Source organism: Orycteropus afer, unplaced genomic scaffold, assembly GCF_000298275.1.
Source record: "Orycteropus afer afer isolate SDZICR_OR568_19922 unplaced genomic scaffold, OryAfe1.0 scaffold00330, whole genome shotgun sequence".
Classification (NCBI taxonomy): Eukaryota; Metazoa; Chordata; class Mammalia; order Tubulidentata; family Orycteropodidae; genus Orycteropus; species Orycteropus afer.
The window spans coordinates 1,731,402-1,751,437 of record NW_006921917.1 but is presented as its reverse complement, the minus strand read 5'-3'; the positions used below and the strand labels follow the sequence as shown (position 1 = coordinate 1,751,437).

The 20,036-nt window shown below is 44.1% G+C and overlaps 1 protein-coding gene across 1 annotated transcript in view; it reads right to left on the bottom strand.

Moving 5' to 3' along the window:
- Positions 1-20,036, bottom strand: part of USP43 (ubiquitin specific peptidase 43) — a 107,828-nt gene that overhangs the window by 57,478 nt on the left and 30,314 nt on the right. Inside the window, exons 2-6 of the mRNA XM_007952344.1 lie at positions 18,082-18,185; positions 7,075-7,167; positions 4,577-4,712; positions 1,829-1,964; positions 508-622 (exon numbers count right to left, since the gene is read on the bottom strand). Coding sequence (XP_007950535.1) covers positions 508-622; positions 1,829-1,964; positions 4,577-4,712; positions 7,075-7,167; positions 18,082-18,185 — 584 coding nt within the window. The remainder of the gene's footprint in view (positions 1-507; positions 623-1,828; positions 1,965-4,576; positions 4,713-7,074; positions 7,168-18,081; positions 18,186-20,036) is intronic.

Here is a 20,036-nt window from a genome sequence, read left to right as displayed (position 1 = left end):
TGGGTCCCTGTGGCTGACTGTTCCTCTGTCTGGCTTCCTGTCTTTTAATCCCCTTTCTCCTGCTCTTCTGGCTGGGTTGTTGTTACTAGCTGCCATTAAATAGGCTCCTAATTCATGATAACCCCATGCACAACAGAACAAAATGCTGCGCTGTGCTGTCCTCATGACCAACAGCAGTTCACACCCTGTGATCCATATTGTTTTCACTGGCTGATTTTCAGAACTAGATCAGCAGGCTCGTTTTCCAGTCTGTCTGAATCTGGAAGCCTGTTCGACATTAAAGCGACACGTGAGCCACCCATGACAATGGCTGGTGGCTGTGCATGAGGTTCACTGGCCGGGAACTGAACACAGGTCTCCCCCACGGAAGCAAGAATTCCACCGCGGAACCACCACTGCCCGCACCCAGGAATACATGTTTCATTTCACCAGAATCCCAAGTACACGTCAACAAATCTCAGATATAACATTTTTTAAAAATCATGAAAGGATGAAGCTAAAACATACCTGCTAGCCTGTTGTCCTGACCCCACCAAGTTACAGAAGAGGATTAGCACCTTGTTCTCTTGCTGATGTTCATGGTCTGCCAAGTGTGAGGAGACTGGCAGAAAGGATGAACGAGCTGTAAGAGAGACGACTGCATTCAGACTCAAAAAGCATCAGTTTGCTACGTCAGAACCTGAGCCCCTCTAGCCCTTCTTCCTCTTTAAGCATCTAGGAACCACCAATGGGAAAACACCACAGGGCTTCAGAGGAGCACCTACGAAGGTTCATGGCACCTGGGTCATATACATGGTGGTGAACTTGCAGCTGTGTTCAACCAATCTTTCCTACAAAAAGGGCAGGGATTTAATTAACACTTTCCAAAGCCAGTCTCACAAATACTCCAGAAGGACTTTGGTTGCTTTTTTGCCTTGATCAGAGCCCCAGAGCAGCCACTGTCTTAGAAAGCCACCGTAAGAAACACACAGAGGATGAGGATCTGCCCCACCGAAGCAGCAGAGGAAATGGGCTACCCTCAGTCCCCCATCGGTTCTGAAATTCTGGCTTTCAAGGCAAGATGTGCTACCTGTGAACAAATACGAAATAGGCTGTAACATAATCAGGGTCAGTCAATGTCTTTGTTACAGATTCCATCCTCAGCCTCCTTGTAGACCTGCAGCAACTGAAGACCTCCAGTCCCCAAGCCTGTCACCTGGCTGCCTGAGAGTACAGGACCAGGACATAGGACTCATCCGGGGCATTTGATAACACTGGGGCCCCCTCACTGTAACTGGTCCAAACAATGTATACTCATCAGGAAGGAGATACAGTCAGGAATGGATCATTTTAGCTAAAGTTTAGGGAAAGTAGCCATTTGGAAGAGAACTGTTAGCAAAAAGTCATTGAACTTGTACTTCTGTATCTACTAATCAAATTGATAAAAATTGTATTCAAAGCACTGACGACAAACACTGCCCAGCACCTACACCGAACAGTGATTCTTAAATTGTGGTCCCAAGGACCCTCAGCATCATCTGGGAACTTGTTACACACGCAAATATTTTAACCCCATGCCAGATGCATCAAACCAGAAACTCTATGGGTAGAGTCCAGCAATCTGCTTTAACAAGCCACCCAGGTGATATCTGGAAGGTCTGAGAATTCCTGTGTTATCTGAATAAGTTTTAATACAATCATCTCTCCACCAAATATTGTGGGGGAGGGAGGAGAACCATAACAGAGCCATGTACTAAAACCAAATGTCTTAGACCTTACACCCAATGACTACTCTGTTAAACTTATAACTCAAAATATCCAAATAGAATGATGCAAAGCACTACTGTACCTGAGAGCTCCCCTTGGGCAGGGGATGAAGGAGCATGAAAAGCATACACATTATCTCCCTCTGCAATGGTATTCAAGTCATCTTCATCAAAGAAGGACCGATGGAAGCCACTGGGATGCAGTTCAACCAAGATCACCTGGAATGAGAAGGATCATTTTCCCTCCCAATTTCTCAAAGAGGACTTAACAAAGAAGAAATCTAAGTGACTGGCAGTCACATCTCTCTTTGCCCTTTCCCTCTTGTTTCTGGCTAAATGTTTACTTGTTAGTAATGAAACACAGTAGGTGTAACAATTAGAGTGATCAAAGACATGCCAACTGCAACAATGGAAGAGCATCAACGTAGGGGAGAGACACTGTGATCCTAGTTAATAGAGAAATAAACTTGTCAGTTAAAGAAAATAAAACTTTAAGTTCCAGCCAGGTATTTCCCTGAACAAACACATGTTGTTAGCTACCATGGAATGAGTCTACTCTGACTCACGGTGGCCCCGTGTGTGCACAGTAGAGCAGCTCCACAGGGCTTTCTAGGCCATGACCTTTAAGAACCACATCACCAGACCTGTCTTCCAAGGGGCTTCTGGGTGGTATGAACCACCAACCTTGCAGCTGGTAGTCGAGTGTTTTACGCTTAACCGTTTGCATCACCCGGGGACTCCGACAAACACATCATACCTCTCAAATTCCTCAATGTCCTTCTACTCAATTATTTAAACTTGACTTCTCTCAAATACCTTTATTTTGATCTTTTATTACTGCCATTTTATTTTTATTACTGCCCAAGCTCTCTCACCCACTGTCTCACTTTCTCTCTCTCAATAGATCCCTGTAGAGTACTTTCCAGTTTAAAAAGCAATACAATAGTCCCCGGAGAGCTCTGGTAGTGTATTGCTTAAGGCATTTGACAGCTAACCAGAAGGCTGGCAGTTCAAACCCACCAGCCACTCCTCGGAAGGAAGACTGGGCAATCTACTTCTGTAGTGATAGTGCCTCGGAAACCCAAGAAGGGGTCGCTATGAGTCGGATCTGACTCAACGACAGTGAGTTTGGTTTTTTGGTTTTGGTAGTTCCCCAGTTATGAACCAGATTCATTCCTAAGTGTGTCTTTAACTCACATGTGTAGGCAAGTTGGAACAGGTATATACAGTTCTTATTTAGCCTTACTTTAGTGCAAGAAAAGGCTGGAAGCCTTTTTAATGATTTAAAAGGTGCACATGCAGCCAGGGAAGGCGATTGTGATGAAGAATTTCTTGGGAGTAGGGCTTGGTTCAATCACTTCAATGTAAGTGCAAATTTACATAACATTAAAAGGCAAGCAGGAGTTGTTTGTGAGTGGACATTTATAACCAGGAACTTTCTAGATATATAAATATTTTTGATCCCCATAAAGATTCTGGGAGCTCTGGTAGCATAGTGCCTAAGGCACTTGACTGCTAACCAGAAGGCTGGCGGTTCAAATCTACCAGCCACTCCTCGGAAGGAAGATGGGGCAATCTACTTCCATAGTGATACTGCCTTGGAAACCCAAGGAGGGGTCTCTATGAGTCGGGTACGACTCGACGGCACATAACAACAACAACAACATAAAGATTCTAGGAGGTGATGCTAGAGGTCAGAGGAATTGATAGGGTTGGGGCAGGAAGGAGCCTGCTGAGATGATGGAAATGCTTGATAACAATGGTGGTTACATAGAGGGGGAAAGGTGTGATTCAGCACAGTGCATACAGGTGTGAAAATTCAACACACATCTACACACACGGGAAAGTTCAAATATAACTTTAAGATCTATTAAGCTTAATTGTATGTGTTATACCTTAACAAAAAGGTAAAAAAGTTTTAACTTAAAAATATTTCATGAGATATTCAGAGAAATGACTATTTCCTTTTCATAATTAAAGAAACAGGGGATCAATCACTTACTTTGTCTACAGTCAGAAAGCTACCAAGTGACTGAATCCCAATGAGAACCCTACTGAGGGACCTTTCTGTCATCATGTCTTATTGCCTTTCACCACCATCACTCCTCCCTCATCCATAGTGGGGGGGGGGCACAGCAGCACCTGCTATGAGTTTGTCCTTCAAAGTCACAGTGAATCCATCCTGTTTCCAAGACCCCCCCCCCTTTTTTTTTAAAAAAAGTAGAACATCCCATCGCACCTTCTCTGAAGTCTTCTCTCTCATGCTAAACATCCTCAGTTCCCTCAGAAGTTCCTAATATTTCCTTTACCCTCCCTTCAGGGTCCTGGTCTATTTTCTCAGAAGTGAAAATATAGACTAGTAGCTCAGTAGCTCCAACATCAAACCAACTACATCCAAATCTTGCCTCAGCTACTTATTAGCTGTGTGACCTTGGGTAAGTCACTTAACTTCTCAGTGCCTCTTCTTGTCTCATTGGTCAAATGAGGATAACCATGAAATCTATTTCACAGGGTGGCTCTGAGGATTAAATTATGCATACAGAGTTCAAAGAACAGTGCCTAACACAGAGTAAGCACTGCTGAGAGTTAGTTATTATTAGCAAGATTACAATCATAATCATCATCTTCTTGGAAGAAAAAGTGTCCTTTTCTGGCTGTTCTGTGTAATTCAGGGAGAGGTCAAGGCCTAGCCATCACAGACACCAGAGGCTAATCAAACAGAAACCCAAGAGTCCCACTGGAGTCACCTAGAATCACCAATTAGCCTAGATGGTCCAGTCAAATCCCATCATGCAGTGACCAGGCCCCACAGAAGTGTGATTCCAGCACACCTCATCTGCAGGGATGCTGCCTTCCTCTGCCACCATCTTCCTCAGGGCTGCCACTGTGCCGAGGATCGGCACAGCCAGGCCAACCCGCAGGAACCGCTGGAACGCAGACGGGAAGACCAAGGTGACGCTCAAAAATCTGGAAAATAGGAAGAGAGCCACATCCTTAAAGGGATAACATGAACTGTCACAAAACCAGCAGCATTGACACTGGGTCAAGTTCAGCACTAGACTACTGCTCTCAGCTTCCTGGTCGGGTACCTGCATGTTAGGTACACTGTCTCCAGGTGGCAGTAGAGAGCCAAATGTCCCAGAGTTAGCTGAGTGTGCCTTTCCGGTATTTGATTAAGAATCATCAGACAGATTTAGAATCTCAAGGATCTATTTGATAAATAGATAATCTTAAGCAAAAGCAAACAAAGTCTGAAAAGTAAAGTCAGGTTGCTTTTTCTAGTACAATTCAACACTATTAATCAGGGTCTTCTTATTGAAATTGTACCTGGGTAGTGAGCCCTGGTGGTATAATGGTTAAGCACCCAGCTGCTAATTAAAAGATCGGTGGTTTGAATCCACCCAATGCCTTCAAGGGGAAAAGACTTGACTGTCAGTGTCCATGAAGATTACAACCTGGGGAACTTTATGGGGCAGTTCTACTGTCACATGGGGTCGCTACAAGTCAAGAATCAGCACAACAGCACATAACAATAGTACAACACAGCCATTTTGCCCCCAACAGCTCTGGACACTTTCGCTAGTTCCATTCCCTACCATCCTGGCCCGCACACCAAGGCTCACTCTGCCAGTTACTGCATCTCCTATTCTGCACAGTGCTAAGAAGGTTCTGTTCCAAACACTTTGTTGTTATGTGCCATCGACTCAGACTTGACTCATAGCGACCCTTCCTTGGGTTTCTGAGGCAGTATCACTATGGAAGTAGATTGCCCCATCTTTCTTCCAAGGACTTTAGATACACTCATTTTATCCTCACCCCAACCCTCTGAAATGGGATGAGGAAACTGAGGCACAAAAAGGTTACAAAATTGTACAAATCATACAGCTAATCAGTAGGGCTGGGATTTCGACACAGGCAGTCTGGCTCCACAGCCAGTGCACCTAACCACTGTGCTATGCTGCATCAAGGCAGGACTCCTAGGACATACTGATCAGTAGACATCATCTGATGATGGTCATGATGGGGACAGTATAAAGCAATGTTATGCATGCGGTGCAGCCTAGGACTTCAGAGCTGAAACGGTTAGGAAAGCTTTATGAAGATGTCACGTCTTCAGCTGTATCTTAAAAATGCAGGATGCCAATGGGCAGAGAACAAGAGAAATGGTATTGATGGAGATGGGACACACCTCCAATAACAGGGAAAGTCACCTGGAAACCAAGCTATGCAGGACAGAAGTGAAGGTCACAAGCCTGACCGCAACAGAGGACGGTGAAAGAGAGAGGGGAATAGAAGTGGAGTCACAGTAAGCAAAGAAGCCAATTAGCCACCGTCTCCAGGGTTCTGGATCTGTATCCCAAGGCAAAGAAGAAATGTTCTGAGCTGACATGCGACTCATGGCAACACTATGTGCAACAGAACAGAACACTGCTTGGTCCGGCACCACATTCATGATCACTGGCCTGTCTGAGTTTCATCAGACACTATTCTCTTCTGATCCACAGGGTTTTCACTGTCTGATTTTCAGACCACCAGGCCTTTCCTCCCAGTCTGTTCTCACTGGGAAGCACTACTTAAACCTCTCCACCACAGGCGACCCTACTGGTATTTGAAATACGAGTAGCCTAGCTTCTAGCATCCTAGCCAGCAAGCAAGACACCACACTCTAACAAACTGCCAGACGACTGGCAGAAAGAACAAATGCCTCCGTCGTAATGCCAGTGAAGGTACTCAACATGGGATAGGAGCTCACTAGAATTTCATGACACTGACAGTGGCCAGTTGCCTTGATAGCCAATGCTAAGACTTGGGCTTCTGCATGCTCCTTACTTTTATAGACTCAAGCCCCCCACATCTCTTATCCAGCGTTACCTCCTCTTTTCTGTTCCCTTATCCTCCCCAACAACCCCTTTCTTTTTCTCTTTGCTCCTTAGTGTAGCTTGTTTACTACACCTCCACAAAGAAAAAAGATTTAAAAATACAGCAGGGAAAATGCATGGTGACAGATTGTCTCTGGTTTGCACATCTGACCAAGTGTTCCTAATTGGCCGGTACCAGCTTCTGAATGGGTCAAAAACAAAAGCCTGGCAACTGTGCTGATAAACAAAAGCATTCTGTTTACATTTCCTTGCTCAGCTAGTGAAGGGACACAGTAACATTCCACTTTAATTGTCACATCGGACAACTCAACGTTACTCAGCTACAAGACTGATTTCTAGAGAAATGCTGGCTGAGAAGCAAAAGGGAGAGCAGTGCAGAGGCCGGAAGGTTCCCAGTAATAAGCACAGATGAAGTCATGCCCTCTGGGAACACTGGGACACCCACATACCTGGTCTGGCGTAAAGGGATGGGTAGTGACACACACCGGGAAGGACCGAAGGTGTTGCAATGTTTCAACCAGTGGGGGCAGGTCAAGGAAGACCTGTGAGGGAAAAGAAAAAGATTAAAGTTTAATCACACTTCTCATTAGTGCTGCAAAAGACCTCATTAAAGTTTTAAAAAGCAAAGATGTCACCACTTTGATGACTAAGGTGTGCCTGACCCAAGTCACGTTCTTTTCAATCCCCTTCTATGCATGTGAAAGATGGACAGGGTAAAAGGAAGACAGAAGTATGTATGCATTTCACTTGTGGTGTTGGCCAAGACTAATGTATTTTGGACTGCCAGGAAAATGAACAAATCAGTCTTAGAAGAAATACAACCAGAATGTTCCTTAGAAATCAAATTGGGGAGAGTTCTACTTGCTTATTTTGGACATGTCATCAAGAAATACCAATCGCTAGAAAAGGACACCACAATTGGTAAAGTGGAGGGGTGGCAAAGGTGAGGGAAACCTTTGATGAGACAGACTGACACAATGGCTACCACAACAGACTCTAACACACCAACAATCAGGACGAGATGCAGGACCACATGACATTTTACTGAGTTGCAGCCCACTCAATGGAAACTAACATCAGTGCACTGAGAATGGAAAGGGAGCGTTAACTCCTCCCAAGTGAAACACATACGCCAACTTCCAAGCTGGAGAGATCTCAGGACCATCTATCTATTAACCTTGTTCGTACCACAACTGTGCCCCAGAAATCATATCCAAACCCACTGCCAGTGAGTTGATTCTGACTCATAGTGACCTCCATTGGGTTTCCAAGGCTGTAAATCTTTATGGGAACAGATTGCCTTATCTTCCTCCCACAGAGCAGCTGGTAGGCTTTGAATTGCCGACCGTGTGGTTAGCAGCCAAATGCCTTACCCACTGTACCACCAGAGCTCCTAAGAATCATACAGGAAGCTTTTTAAGAATGTAGACCTCCAGGCCTTCTTCCTAGAGACTGTTTCAACTGGGCTATGTTGGGGCCTAGGCATCAGTATTTTGAAAAGCTCCCTAGGTGGTTCTGGTGTTCTACCATGGTGGAGAACCACCAAATAGTTCAACCTCCTTACTGTATGGATGCAGAAAAAATCAAGTTCAGAGGGCAAAGAGGTCTCTGAAAAGAAACTAAAGAAATTAATACCATTTACAATAGCTACCAAAAAGACAAGATACTTGGGAATAAATCTTACAAGGAACACAAAAGACCTATGCAAAGAAAACTACAAAACACTACTTCAAGAAACTGTAAGAGACCTACATAAACAGAAGAACATACTAACTTGTGGATAGGAAGATTGAACATTGTGAAAACGTCAATACTACCCAAAGCAATCTATACATTCAATGCAGTCCCAATCCAGATCTCATCAATGTTCTTTAAGGACATGGAAAAACCAATCACTAATTTTATATGGAAAGGAAAGAGACCTCGGATAAGCAAAGCACTACTAAAGAAGAACAAAGTAGGAGGTCTCACACTGCCAGATCTCAAAACGTACTATACAGCCACAGCTGTCAAAACAGCCTGGTATTGATACAACAACAGACATATAGACCAGTGGAACAGAATTGAGGACCCAGAAATAGATCCATCGATCTATGGTCAGCTGATCTTTGACAACAGGCCAAAATCCATGCAACAGGAAAGAGACCACCTCTTTCACAAATGGTGCTGGCAAAACTGGATATCCACCTGCAGAAAAAATCAAACAAGATCCATATACCTCACACCACACACAAAAACAAAAACTAACTCCAGATGGATCAAAGACCTCAATGTGAAACCTAAAACTATTAAGTTCATCAAAGAAAAAACAGGGACAAACTTAGGGGCCCTAATTTATGCCATAAATAGATTATCAAGCATAACCCAACATGTACAAACAGCAGAAGATAAATTACATGATTGGGACCTTCTAAAAATTGAATTCTTATGTGCATCAAAAGACTTCTCCAAAAGAGTGAAAAAAAAAAAAAAAAAAAAAAAAAAAAAAAAAAAAAAAAAACCCTACAGAATGGGAAAAAATATTTGGCAATGACATATCGGACAAAGGACTTAATTCTAAAATTTACAGAAAACTCCAACACCTCAACATCAAAAAGATAAACAATCTGAATAAAAAATGGGCAGAAGACATGAGTAAACACTTCACCAAAGAAGTTATTCAGGCAGCCAACAAACATATGAAGAAATGTTCGTAATCATAGAGAGATGCAAATCAAAACAACAATGAGATACCATCTTGCCCCAGCACTAACAGCAAAGTTCAACAGGACAGAAAATAACAAATGCTGTCAAGGCTGTGGAGAGATTGGGACTCTCATATACTGCTGGTGGGACTGTCAAATGATACAACCACCGTGGAAATCGGTATGGCAATTCCTTAAAAAGTTGGAAACAGAAGTACCATTTGATCCTGCAATCCCGTTACTAAGTGATATATCCTAAAGAAGTGAGAGGCAGGGCACGAACAGATACATGCACAGCCATGTCTATTGCAGCACTATTCACCATAGCAAAGAGATGGAAACAACCTAAGTGCCCATCAACCAAGGAATGGATAAACAAACTGTGGTCCGTACACACCATGGAATACCATGCAACCCTAAAGAACAATGTAGAATCTGCAAAAGAATGCATAATGTGGATTAACTTGAAGGACATTATGCTGAGTGAAATCAATCACAGAACGACAAATATTTTATTAGCCCACTATTGTAAAAAGTCAAGGAAAGGTTTATACATAGAAGGAAACTTTCTTTGTTGGTTACCAGGGATGGAAGGGGAGGCTAAATTCCTAGATAACCAAAACAAAAACAGGAGTTCTGGTGGTGTAGTGCCTAAGGCATTTGACTGGCATTTCAAAACCACCAGCCATTCCTCAGAAGGAAGACTGAGCAATCTACTTCTATAGTGACACTGCCTTGGAAACCCAAGAGAGAGAAATCAAAGATTATTACTGATTACCAGGGGTAGGAGGGAGGGGGGAAGGGGAAGCTTTTGTTTGTGGGGCACTGAGCTTATGCTAATGGTGGTGGAATATTTTGGAAAAGGACAGCAACAATGGTGGCACAACGTGAAAAATGTCATCAGTGTCCCTGAGCTGTAAATGGGGAAGTTGTTATGTTGGTGAATGTCTTGTTGTGTATATTTCCATCACCATAAAAGTAAAAAAAATAAAGACAAAAGCAGCTAATTAATGGTAATTGCTAGAATTGACTAAAAGGCAACTAGTTAATAATTGCTAACATTTAAACATTTATTAACTACAGACATTGCTCAGAACATTATAAATACATAAACCCATTTATTACCTATAATGTTATGGGGGTACTATGATTTTTATAGAGGAGAAAATTGAGGCACAGAGAAGTGAAGTAATTTGTCCAAAGACACACAGCTTTTAAGTGGCAGTGCTAGGTTTAGGCTCTAGAGTCCATGTCTGTCATCATTCCTGCAAAATCTTTTTTCTTTTATAAGAGAGTGAGGCCTCATTTCTTTTTCAGAGCAGACATACATACAGTTATTGATATTCTCCATAGTCTTTAACGGGAGCTCTGGTATCGTAGTGAGTGCCTAAGGCACTTGACTGCTAACCAGAAGGCTGGTGGTTCAAACCCACCAGCCACTCCTCAGAAGGAAGGTTGGGCAATCTACTTCTGTAGTGATACTGCCTCGGAAACCCAAGGAGGGGTCGTTATGAGTCGGGTCCGACTCGATGGCACACAACAACAACGACAACAACATACTCTTTAACACATCTCTCCGACTCATGGTGACCGCATGTGTGTCAGAGTACAACTGTGCTCCACTGAGTTTTCAATGGCTGATTTTTCAGAGGTAGATTGCCAGGCCTTTCTTCTGAGGTGTCTCTGGGTGGGCTCAAACCTCCAACCTCTCAGTTAGTAGCCAAGCACACTGTCTGCACCACCAGGGACTCCAGAAAAAGTACAGAATGATCTGGTTTTATATTTAGAGACTGGAGAGAATGTATTGTTTTCATTATTTAAACTACACAAAGAATGTCAAAGATGTTTGTTTCTTGGAGCAAGTGTGATCAACAGAGGAGGAAGGGGAAAGAGAGGAAGCGTCACTTATACAGAAAATGCCGGCTATTGCCAGGCTATAGCAATAGCCCAACTGTGGCTGAAGAGGCCCTTTTATCCTTACCATGCCCTCCCAAGCATGGACAGTCCTATTTTATGGTCCCTCCCACCCCAAGTTCTTGCTGGAGAAAGGGAAAGTAATCCACCCTCAAAACTCAACTGCCCTTGAGTTGGGTAGCGACCCCTCCTTGGTTTTCTGAGGCCGTATCAGTATGGAAGTAGATTGCCCAACCTTCCTTCCAAGGACTGGCTGGTGGGTTTGAACCGCCAGCCTTGTGGTTAGCAGTCAAGTGCCTTAGGCACTATACCACCAGAGCTCCCAATCCACCCTGCTGCCCCTCAATTAGCACTTGCTCATTTCTCCAAGGTATTCCCCTTATCAAATCACATCTGTTACAAGGTGAATCTAGTCAGTTGCTAACATGCTCAGGACTGCTATTTGCTTGCCACCAAGGTGCAACTGGGCCCAGAAATGGGCCCCAGGTTTTGATGCTGTACATTTTGCCATTCTGACCTTCCACTGCTGCTGAATGCATACCTTACACATCAAATCCGCCAATGGAACCTGCTCACGAGACAGTGGGACGGGTATCCAGGTAAATGATGGTAGTTATGGCAATATAGAAGCAAGACTTCACTTCTCCAAGAGGTGACCTCAAAAAGTCCTCACAGACATATTGCTGCTGTTGGTTGGCACTGAGTCGGCTCCAACTCATGGTGACCCCACGTCCAACAGAACAAATGTTGCCCAGGCCTGCGCCACTATCATGATCTTTGGTGTGTCTGAGCTCATTGTTGCAGCTATGGTCAACCCATCTCCCGGAGCATTTCCCTTGTGTTTGTTGGCCCTCTACTTCACCACACATGATGTTCTTTTCTGGCGATTGATCAAAATTATATTCTGCCTAAAAGAAAATGCTGCCTGCAATGGAGACTATGGGTTACTTTCTATGAACAAAGGCTACTAATTACCCGAAGAACTTACACACACCTACACTGTCTCCTCCAGCCCAACACCAACACAGAAACAACCCTTGGTTGTTCAATTTGCAGATGCTTCTAGGTTGAGGTAATAACCACACAGAATAACTACTATTCTCATAGTCTACAACCTCCAGCACCCTACCAGTATTCTTCCTTCTCCTCTCCAACCAAAATCCTCCAATGTTGATGGTGGTACAACATGATTAATGAAGTTCATATCATGAAACTGTATACTTGAAAAATGCTGAATTGGCAAATGTTGTATTATCTACTTTTTACAACAATAAAAAAGAAAAAGGAAAACCCAGCCCCCTAAAAAGGGGAGAATGGATGGAGGAGAGAGAATCTCAATGAACAGGGGCCTCTGATTAGCCCACAATGGCACCTCCATCTCTCAATTCCTTAATTTCATGATACCAGAGCAACTTCCCCTCCCAGTCAAGCCCTGCCCAGAGACAAGGAAGCTGTAAGAGTGGCCAGAGTAGCATGACCATCAGCTTGGAGCTGGCCCCAGGGGATGCTGCAAGAAGTCACTTTTCAGACTTCAAAAGCCCCAACCCAGATGGGCACCCCTGACTTCCTTTCTCCTCTACTATAGACTATCAGGCACAAAGTAGTACTTTCAGCTGTCACCAGTCCATTTTCAGCAAGACCATCTCACTTCTTATAGGGGCAAAATCTACCCAAAGAGCACTTGTAGTCCCTTAAAATCTGATTGGCTCAAATGTCACTTCCTCAGAGAACCCCTGCACCCCTGGCCTGATTCACCCAACACTTAATCAGGTACTTGTAATGGGAACTAAAATTTTCCTTCTAAGAACTCACCAGTTACATACATACATCACAGACATCATGCTGGGTTCTGGACTTCCCTCAGTTCCTCCACTCCATACTCCTAAACCCCTTAGTAAGCCCTGTTGAAGCCACATCCAAAACATATGCAAATCCATCCACTTCTCTCCATCTCTACCGCCACGTCTGGGGGCCTAGCCACCATCATTCTTCTTTGCTGTTGCTACCAGCTGCTGTTGAGTTGGTCCCTGACTCACGGCAACTCCATGCATGATGAATAAAGCACTGCGTCCCGTGAGCAGTGAGTTTGGACCACTGCAATCCATCAGGTTTTCATTGGCGGATTTTCAGGAACAGATCACCAGGCCTCTCTCCCTGTCTGCATCTTCGTCTGAAAGTTCCGCTGAAACCCGTTCTATATCCTAACACCACACAAGCCTCCACTGAGGGATGGGTGGTGGCTGCACTGGCCGGGAACTGAACCTAGATCTCTCACATGGAAGGTGAGAATTCTACCACTGAACCACCAATGCCTGCTGATTCTCTCTTTTCACATCTCAGCTACTGCTCCTGCATCTATTCTTGTCTCCCTTCATGGCCAAAACTACCAGAGTAACCCAGTCACTAAACTGGACAGCCCCTGCCTGAAACTTTCCAATGGCTGTGAGTGCTATTGAGATTAAAACCCACACTCCTTCCCATGGACTGAAGGCTTCACCACCACATCCTGCCTCTCTCTCCAACCTCATCTCTTATCCACTCACTGCTTGGCAGCTCCAAAGGCCTTCCTGCTCCCTGAACTGGCCAAGATTATTCCCACCTAAGGGCCTTCACCTTTGCTGTTTCCTCTGCCTGGAATTCTCTGTTTCCAACAATTTGAATGAAAAGGTCACTCCTTGTCACTCAGCTCAAATGTCCCCTCTAAAAAGAAGCCTTCCCTGACCACCTTATCTAAGGTTGGCTGCCTCCCCCACCTCCCAAGTTACTCTTTATCATTTTACTTACCATGATCACAAGTTGTTATGTATTATCCACCATCTCTCCCAACAGAATGTGAGCTCCTTGAGAACAGGGACTGGGTATTGTTCACAGCTCAGCTCCCAGCACCAAGCAAAGTACCTGGCACGTAAACCAAACCATTTGCCGCTGAGCTGACGCCAGGTCACAGCAATCCCACGTGGATCAGAGTAGAACTGTGCTCCATAGGGTTTCAATGGTTGATTTTTCAGAAATAGATCACCAGGCCTTTCTTCTGCAGTGCCTCAGGTTGGACTTGAACCTCCAAACTTCTGGTTAGCAACATAACTGTTCGCACCACCCAGAGATTCCACCCAGCATATAAAGCAGAAACCAAACCCACTGCCATCGAGTCAATTCCAACTCACAGCAACCCCTATTGGGTTTCCAAGGCACTAAATCTTTATGGAGGAGCTCTGGTGGCATAATGCCTAAGGCACTTGACTGCTAACCAGAAGGCTGGAGGTTCAAACCCACCAGCCAATCCTCAGAAGGAAGGTTGGGCAATCTATTTCCATAGTGATACTGCCTCAGAAACCCAAGGAGGGGTCGCTATGAGTCAGGTCTGATTCGACGGCAAATAACAACAACAACAAATTTTTATGGAAGATTGCCCAGTCTTCGTTCTGCAGAATGACTGGTGGATAGTAGGCATGAAGTATATATGTGTACAATGAACGCATACATATTTGATTAGTATTTTTCTCTCTCATGGACAAGAGTTTTGTCCCTCATTGTAATTATTGTACGAAACACGAAAGCAGGCACCCAGATATCTGGAAGAAGGAAAGGGGGGAATACAAAGAATTATATTTAGTGGCAATTATTGGCAATCTTCCCCTACTCTGTAGCATGCCCCCTCTATGTCCACCTTTCTCTTCTCAATTTTCTTTTTTCTTTTCCTCTAGTCTTCTTTTCCTCTGTTTCCTTAATGTTGTTTCTAATAACTTCTGCTTTCAGCATCTTAAGATGACACAGATGCCCTATGAGTAGCTTTTATGGCCTAAAAAGATTGATGGCTATTACGGGTTGAACGGTGTCCCCTCCATCCCCCCACAAAAGAAATATGGCCAAGTCCTAACCCCTGGTATGTGGGAACGTGACCTTATTTGGAAATAAGGTCTTTGCAGATACAATTAATTAAGATGAAGCAATCTTTATCTAATATGGCTGGTGTCCTGATAAAAGAAGAAGAGAGACAGACACAGAAAGAGGCTGGCCATGTGGAGACAGAGGCAGAGACTGGAGTTACCCTGCCACAAGTCAGGGAACACCTGGGGTTACCAGAAGCTGCACAAGGCAGAATGATGGAAGCTTTCAGAGGGAGTGTGGCCCCGTCAACACTTTGACTTCAGACCTCTAGCCTCCCGAACTTTAAGAGGACAAATAGTTGCTGTTTTCAACCACCCAGTTTGTGGTACTTTATTACGGCAGCCTTGGGAACTAAGACAGTAGCAACAAAATCTAAGTTTCCTTTATTCATACCTCATAGTTACCATATGGGATTTCTGATAGTGTAGTGCCACTCCTCGGAAGGAAGGTTGGGCAATCCTACTTCCGTAGTGATACTGCCTCGGAAACCCAAGGAGGGGTCGCTATGAGTTGGGGCCGACTCGACGGCACATAACAACAACAACAGTGCCTAAGATACTTGACTGCTAACCAGGAGGCTGGCGGTTCAAATCCACCAGCCACTCCTCAGAAGGAAGGTTGGGCAATCTACTTCCATAGTGATATCGCTTTGGAAACCCAAGGAGGGGTCGCTGTGAGTCAGGGCTTACTCGATGGCACACAACACTTACCATATCCCTCAGGAAATAAGTTGGCCTTTGTTTATGTACAATAATGAAATTTGGGGTTATTTAGAAGAAATTATCATAACTCAAAAGTCTAAGCATCCAAGGACAGAAACTGGGTGCCCCCCGGTCATTCTGACTGCTACCTTCAGGGTCCTCCTCTCGGGGGAGCAGAGAGCAAGAGAATGCCAAGTGCTGGGGGTTTGCTGCTCCAGTGAGAAGCAGCTTTGGCATTCTTCCAAAGTGTTGGAGAGACTACGCGGTTTTCCTAAACAAATAATCACCCTCGGAGAGAGCGATCACATCCTATTTATTTTATTGGTGATTACTGAATATGAATTCTAAATCAGGACAGTTTCTGGGCAATTTTAAGTAACCTCCTTTCCAAACAGAAATACAAACCTCCAGTATAAGTGGTCAGGAAGAATGGGAATAGATGGCTGTAAGTGAATTCTAGAAGACTAAATGATTGAAGAGAAGAGCAGAGAAGGAAAACAAAAACAAATAGCCTATAAAAAAGGGCAGAACAAAAGAAAAGGAAATGGCATTCAGAAGACCTAGAGAAAAGTACATCTTTGAAAATAGATTTAACACAGCATCCAGAAGAAAACTAAGTATTAAAAAAAAAAACAGATTCAGTATTCATGGTTGTCTCTGTTCTCTAGTGCTACTGTAACAGAAATACCACAAGTGGATGGCTTGAACAAACAGGCATTTATTCTCTTACTGTTTAGGCGGCTAGAAGCCCAAGTTCAGAGTGCTGGCTCTACAGCTGGGTGAAGGTCCCTCAACCTTGGCCTTCAGCTCTGCTTCTTGTTCCAGGCCCACTGCAGCTAGAGGCTTCTTCCAACTCCTGCAGCTGCTGACAGCTGAGGCTGATGACCCCAAGATCAGCAGGTAAAATGGCACACTCCCAAGATCAGCAGGCAACACAGCAGGCCACTAGTTCAAGTCCAGGAACAATTCCCAAATCACCAGGCAACGCAGCCCAAAACGTGCCAAAAAGCTGGAGACCTTTTCCAAAGCTCTTCACATATACTGGAAGGAGGCCACACCCCGAAGGTGACGTCCCTTCCACTGATTAAGGTCTCACTGCAGATTCTACCATGGAGTTGATCACACTACATCCAATCTCCTCATGGGGAAAAACTACATCCAGCTGCCATGCCACTCAAAATCACGGCCCAGACAAGTTGATACAGAACCTTAACTACCCTAATGATAGAGAACAAGAGGGCACACTTTCTGTGCAACTGATGTTAACAGCAGAAAATCACAAGACAAGAGAAGCAGGTGAAACAGACAAGCAACCAAAAAAAGAATTACAAAGAAAGCAAAAGCAGAACTTGTGCTTCAGAAACAGATCAGAGAACACATCCTAGTTCTGCTACTTACATGTGTCCTTGGCAAAAGCCCAACCTCCCAGATTGCAACACTCATGTACCGAGGCTCTTTTAGGGATTAAATAAGTATATGAATATTTATAAATAGATGAGCAAGTATCTCACCTGCAGGGATTTTCTATATGGACTGACTTCCCCTAAGTCCAGGTCACTGAGCACATCTCACTAAGCTTATATTCATTTTTGTTGGATATGTGCTCATCCATTCAATCCTATTCACCCTTCAGAGCCCATCAGAAGACACACCTCCTCCATGAAGCCCAAGGGGATTTTGCCTCTCTCTCACCTCCCATATTGTTAGTGTTCTCACTAAAGTGTGGTAACACTTGAAAATGTTCTGCCTTACATGATTCTCTGATACTGTCATATATAAAAGCCTGAAGAGAATATATATTCTCTGAAGTCAAAGGCCCTGTAATTACGTATTTTTCAATAACTTCCATAATGTTGGTAACTCTTGAGTTATTAAATTAGGCTCTCTGGCTTAAAAAAAAAAAAAAAAAAAAAAAACAAGTAGCGTCTCTCATAGAGATGCTATCAATAGTGATTGATAAAAAAAAAAACCAAGTAGCACCTCATAGAGATGCTATCAATAGGGATTGCTTGCTGGCAAAATCCTGGCCCCCACATTCATACTCTGTAGCACCACCCTCTCATCATCCCTCCTCCAAGGGGAGACGGAAGGCACAGAAGCCAGGAAGAAGGAAAGAATTACTAAAGGGCAGACGGGAATAAGTGGCTAAATGGAAATTAAAATAGGAGAGAGAGGGGTATTTCTTTTTGTTGTTTTTTAATCTCAGGTAAATCAAGTAAATAATTACGCTGAGCCCTAAGTGAGGAATTCTAAAGATACCTGTTCTTACCTATATTGTGCTTGAAAGTGGCTCTGCACAAAGCTTTGACCTAGAGGAGGCTGAGCAGCTGATGACGCGAGGGTGTCAGAGTTCTTACTGGCTTCTGACTGAAGCTGCAAAGAAATGAGAAAAAGTAGCAAGATTAGATATACCTCCGTCACCCAGCCCCTTCCAAACTGTTGAGTCTATGGCCTCTGGCTGGGCCTATTATTCTTTTTTGCCTATATTCTATACAGAATTTGGACCATTGTTCAATGCTGCCTTTACAATAACTCAATGTTCTTTTGATCCCTTGACCTCCCAATTCCTCAAGAGGCAGAAAGAGAATGCTCAAAGAGCAAAACTGAAGGGTAAGCATTGGCAAATGCTCGCTTATATGCACCCTGCTTCTGCTATTTCTTCTGGGCTGATGACCTCCTCTACTCTTCATCTCCATCCTGCTGGTCTCCTATGTCTAGAAGCCACTCGGGTAGGCTGGCATCTCCTCAAACACATCCACAGCACATCTCATCTTCCACCCACTAAACCGTTCCTGTCCACATTGTCCAGTGAGCTACTTTTCACATTAGCACCATCTTCCTCAGACAAACCAGGCTTTACATCTTAATAATGTGATGCCTAAGCTTCCTTCACTCCATACATCAGTCCTGTTCTGTCCTTTGGTGCATTCCCTTGTGTATTAGGTTCCGGTGGCTGCTGTAACAAGTTACCACAAACTAGTGGCTTAAAACAACAGAAATTTATCCTCACACTTCTGGTGGCCAGAAGTTTCACTGGGCAGAAACCAAGGTGCCTGCAAGGCCAAGCTCTCTGCAGAGGCTCTAGGTGAGAATCTGCTCCTTGCCTCTTGCAGGGTCTGGCAGCTGCCAGCATTCTTGGGCTGTGCTGTATCACACCAATCTTTAAGGCCGGCATCTTCAAATCTCTCTGCTCAGTCTTCACATCACTTTCTCCTCTCTGTCTCTGAAATCTCCCTCCTCCTCTCTCTTACCAGGACACTTGTAATGGCATTTAGGGCTTAGGTGGGTTATCAAGGACAATCTCCCTATATTCAGCTCCTTCACTTAATCACATCTGCAAAGTCTCTGCCATACAACATCTAGAGGTTGCAGGGATTAGGACCCGTTATCTCTGGAGGCCACTCACTGTGAAAATTTTGGAACACAGTATAATGGACATATGTTGATCTTTTCAGTATTCCTTTCCTTGGGGAAACAACATTGTCCCAATTCTACAAAAGCTGTCTTTGGTTCATATACTTGGGTGGAGTTTCACTTAGGATGCCTAGTTAGAATATTCCATTCTGCTGGCTACCTGTTCAAGACTACGTAAGATTAGCATTAGCACGGCCGGGGCCCTCTTACCACCATGTGTACAGAGGTGGGCTGAGAAACCAGAGAGATGAGCTAAAGAGAGTCAAAGACTTACAGCTACAGCATAGTCTGAGTCCTTAAATCCTTACCTACCTGAAGCTGGGGCAATCCTCAAACTTCCAGTTACAAAAGCCAGGAAATTCCCTCTCCTTAAGTTGGGTGAAGTGAGATCTCTGTCACTCACAACTAAAAGGGTCTAGATAATATCAACAATCACTGTAAGAAAACTCACCCATAATCCCACAACCAAGAGAAACCCCCATCAACTTTGAGTGTGTGGCCCTACCAGGTTTTGTTGTGGTGGTAACCATTTGCTTTATTTGTGTGTTTTCACGATGATCTTGTTATTGTTACTACCGTCACCGAGTCAGCCCCTGACGCATGTCAATCCCATACACAACAAAAGAAAACACTGCTGGGTCCTGTACCATCCTTGTGACCAGTTTTAGATCAAATTGTGATCCATAAGGCTTTCATTGGCAGCTTTTCAGAAGCGGATAACCAGGCCTTTCTTCCTAGGCTTAGTCTAGAAGCTCCACTGAAACCTGTTGAGCACCAGAGTAACACACAATAGTAACATGTAAGCCTCCA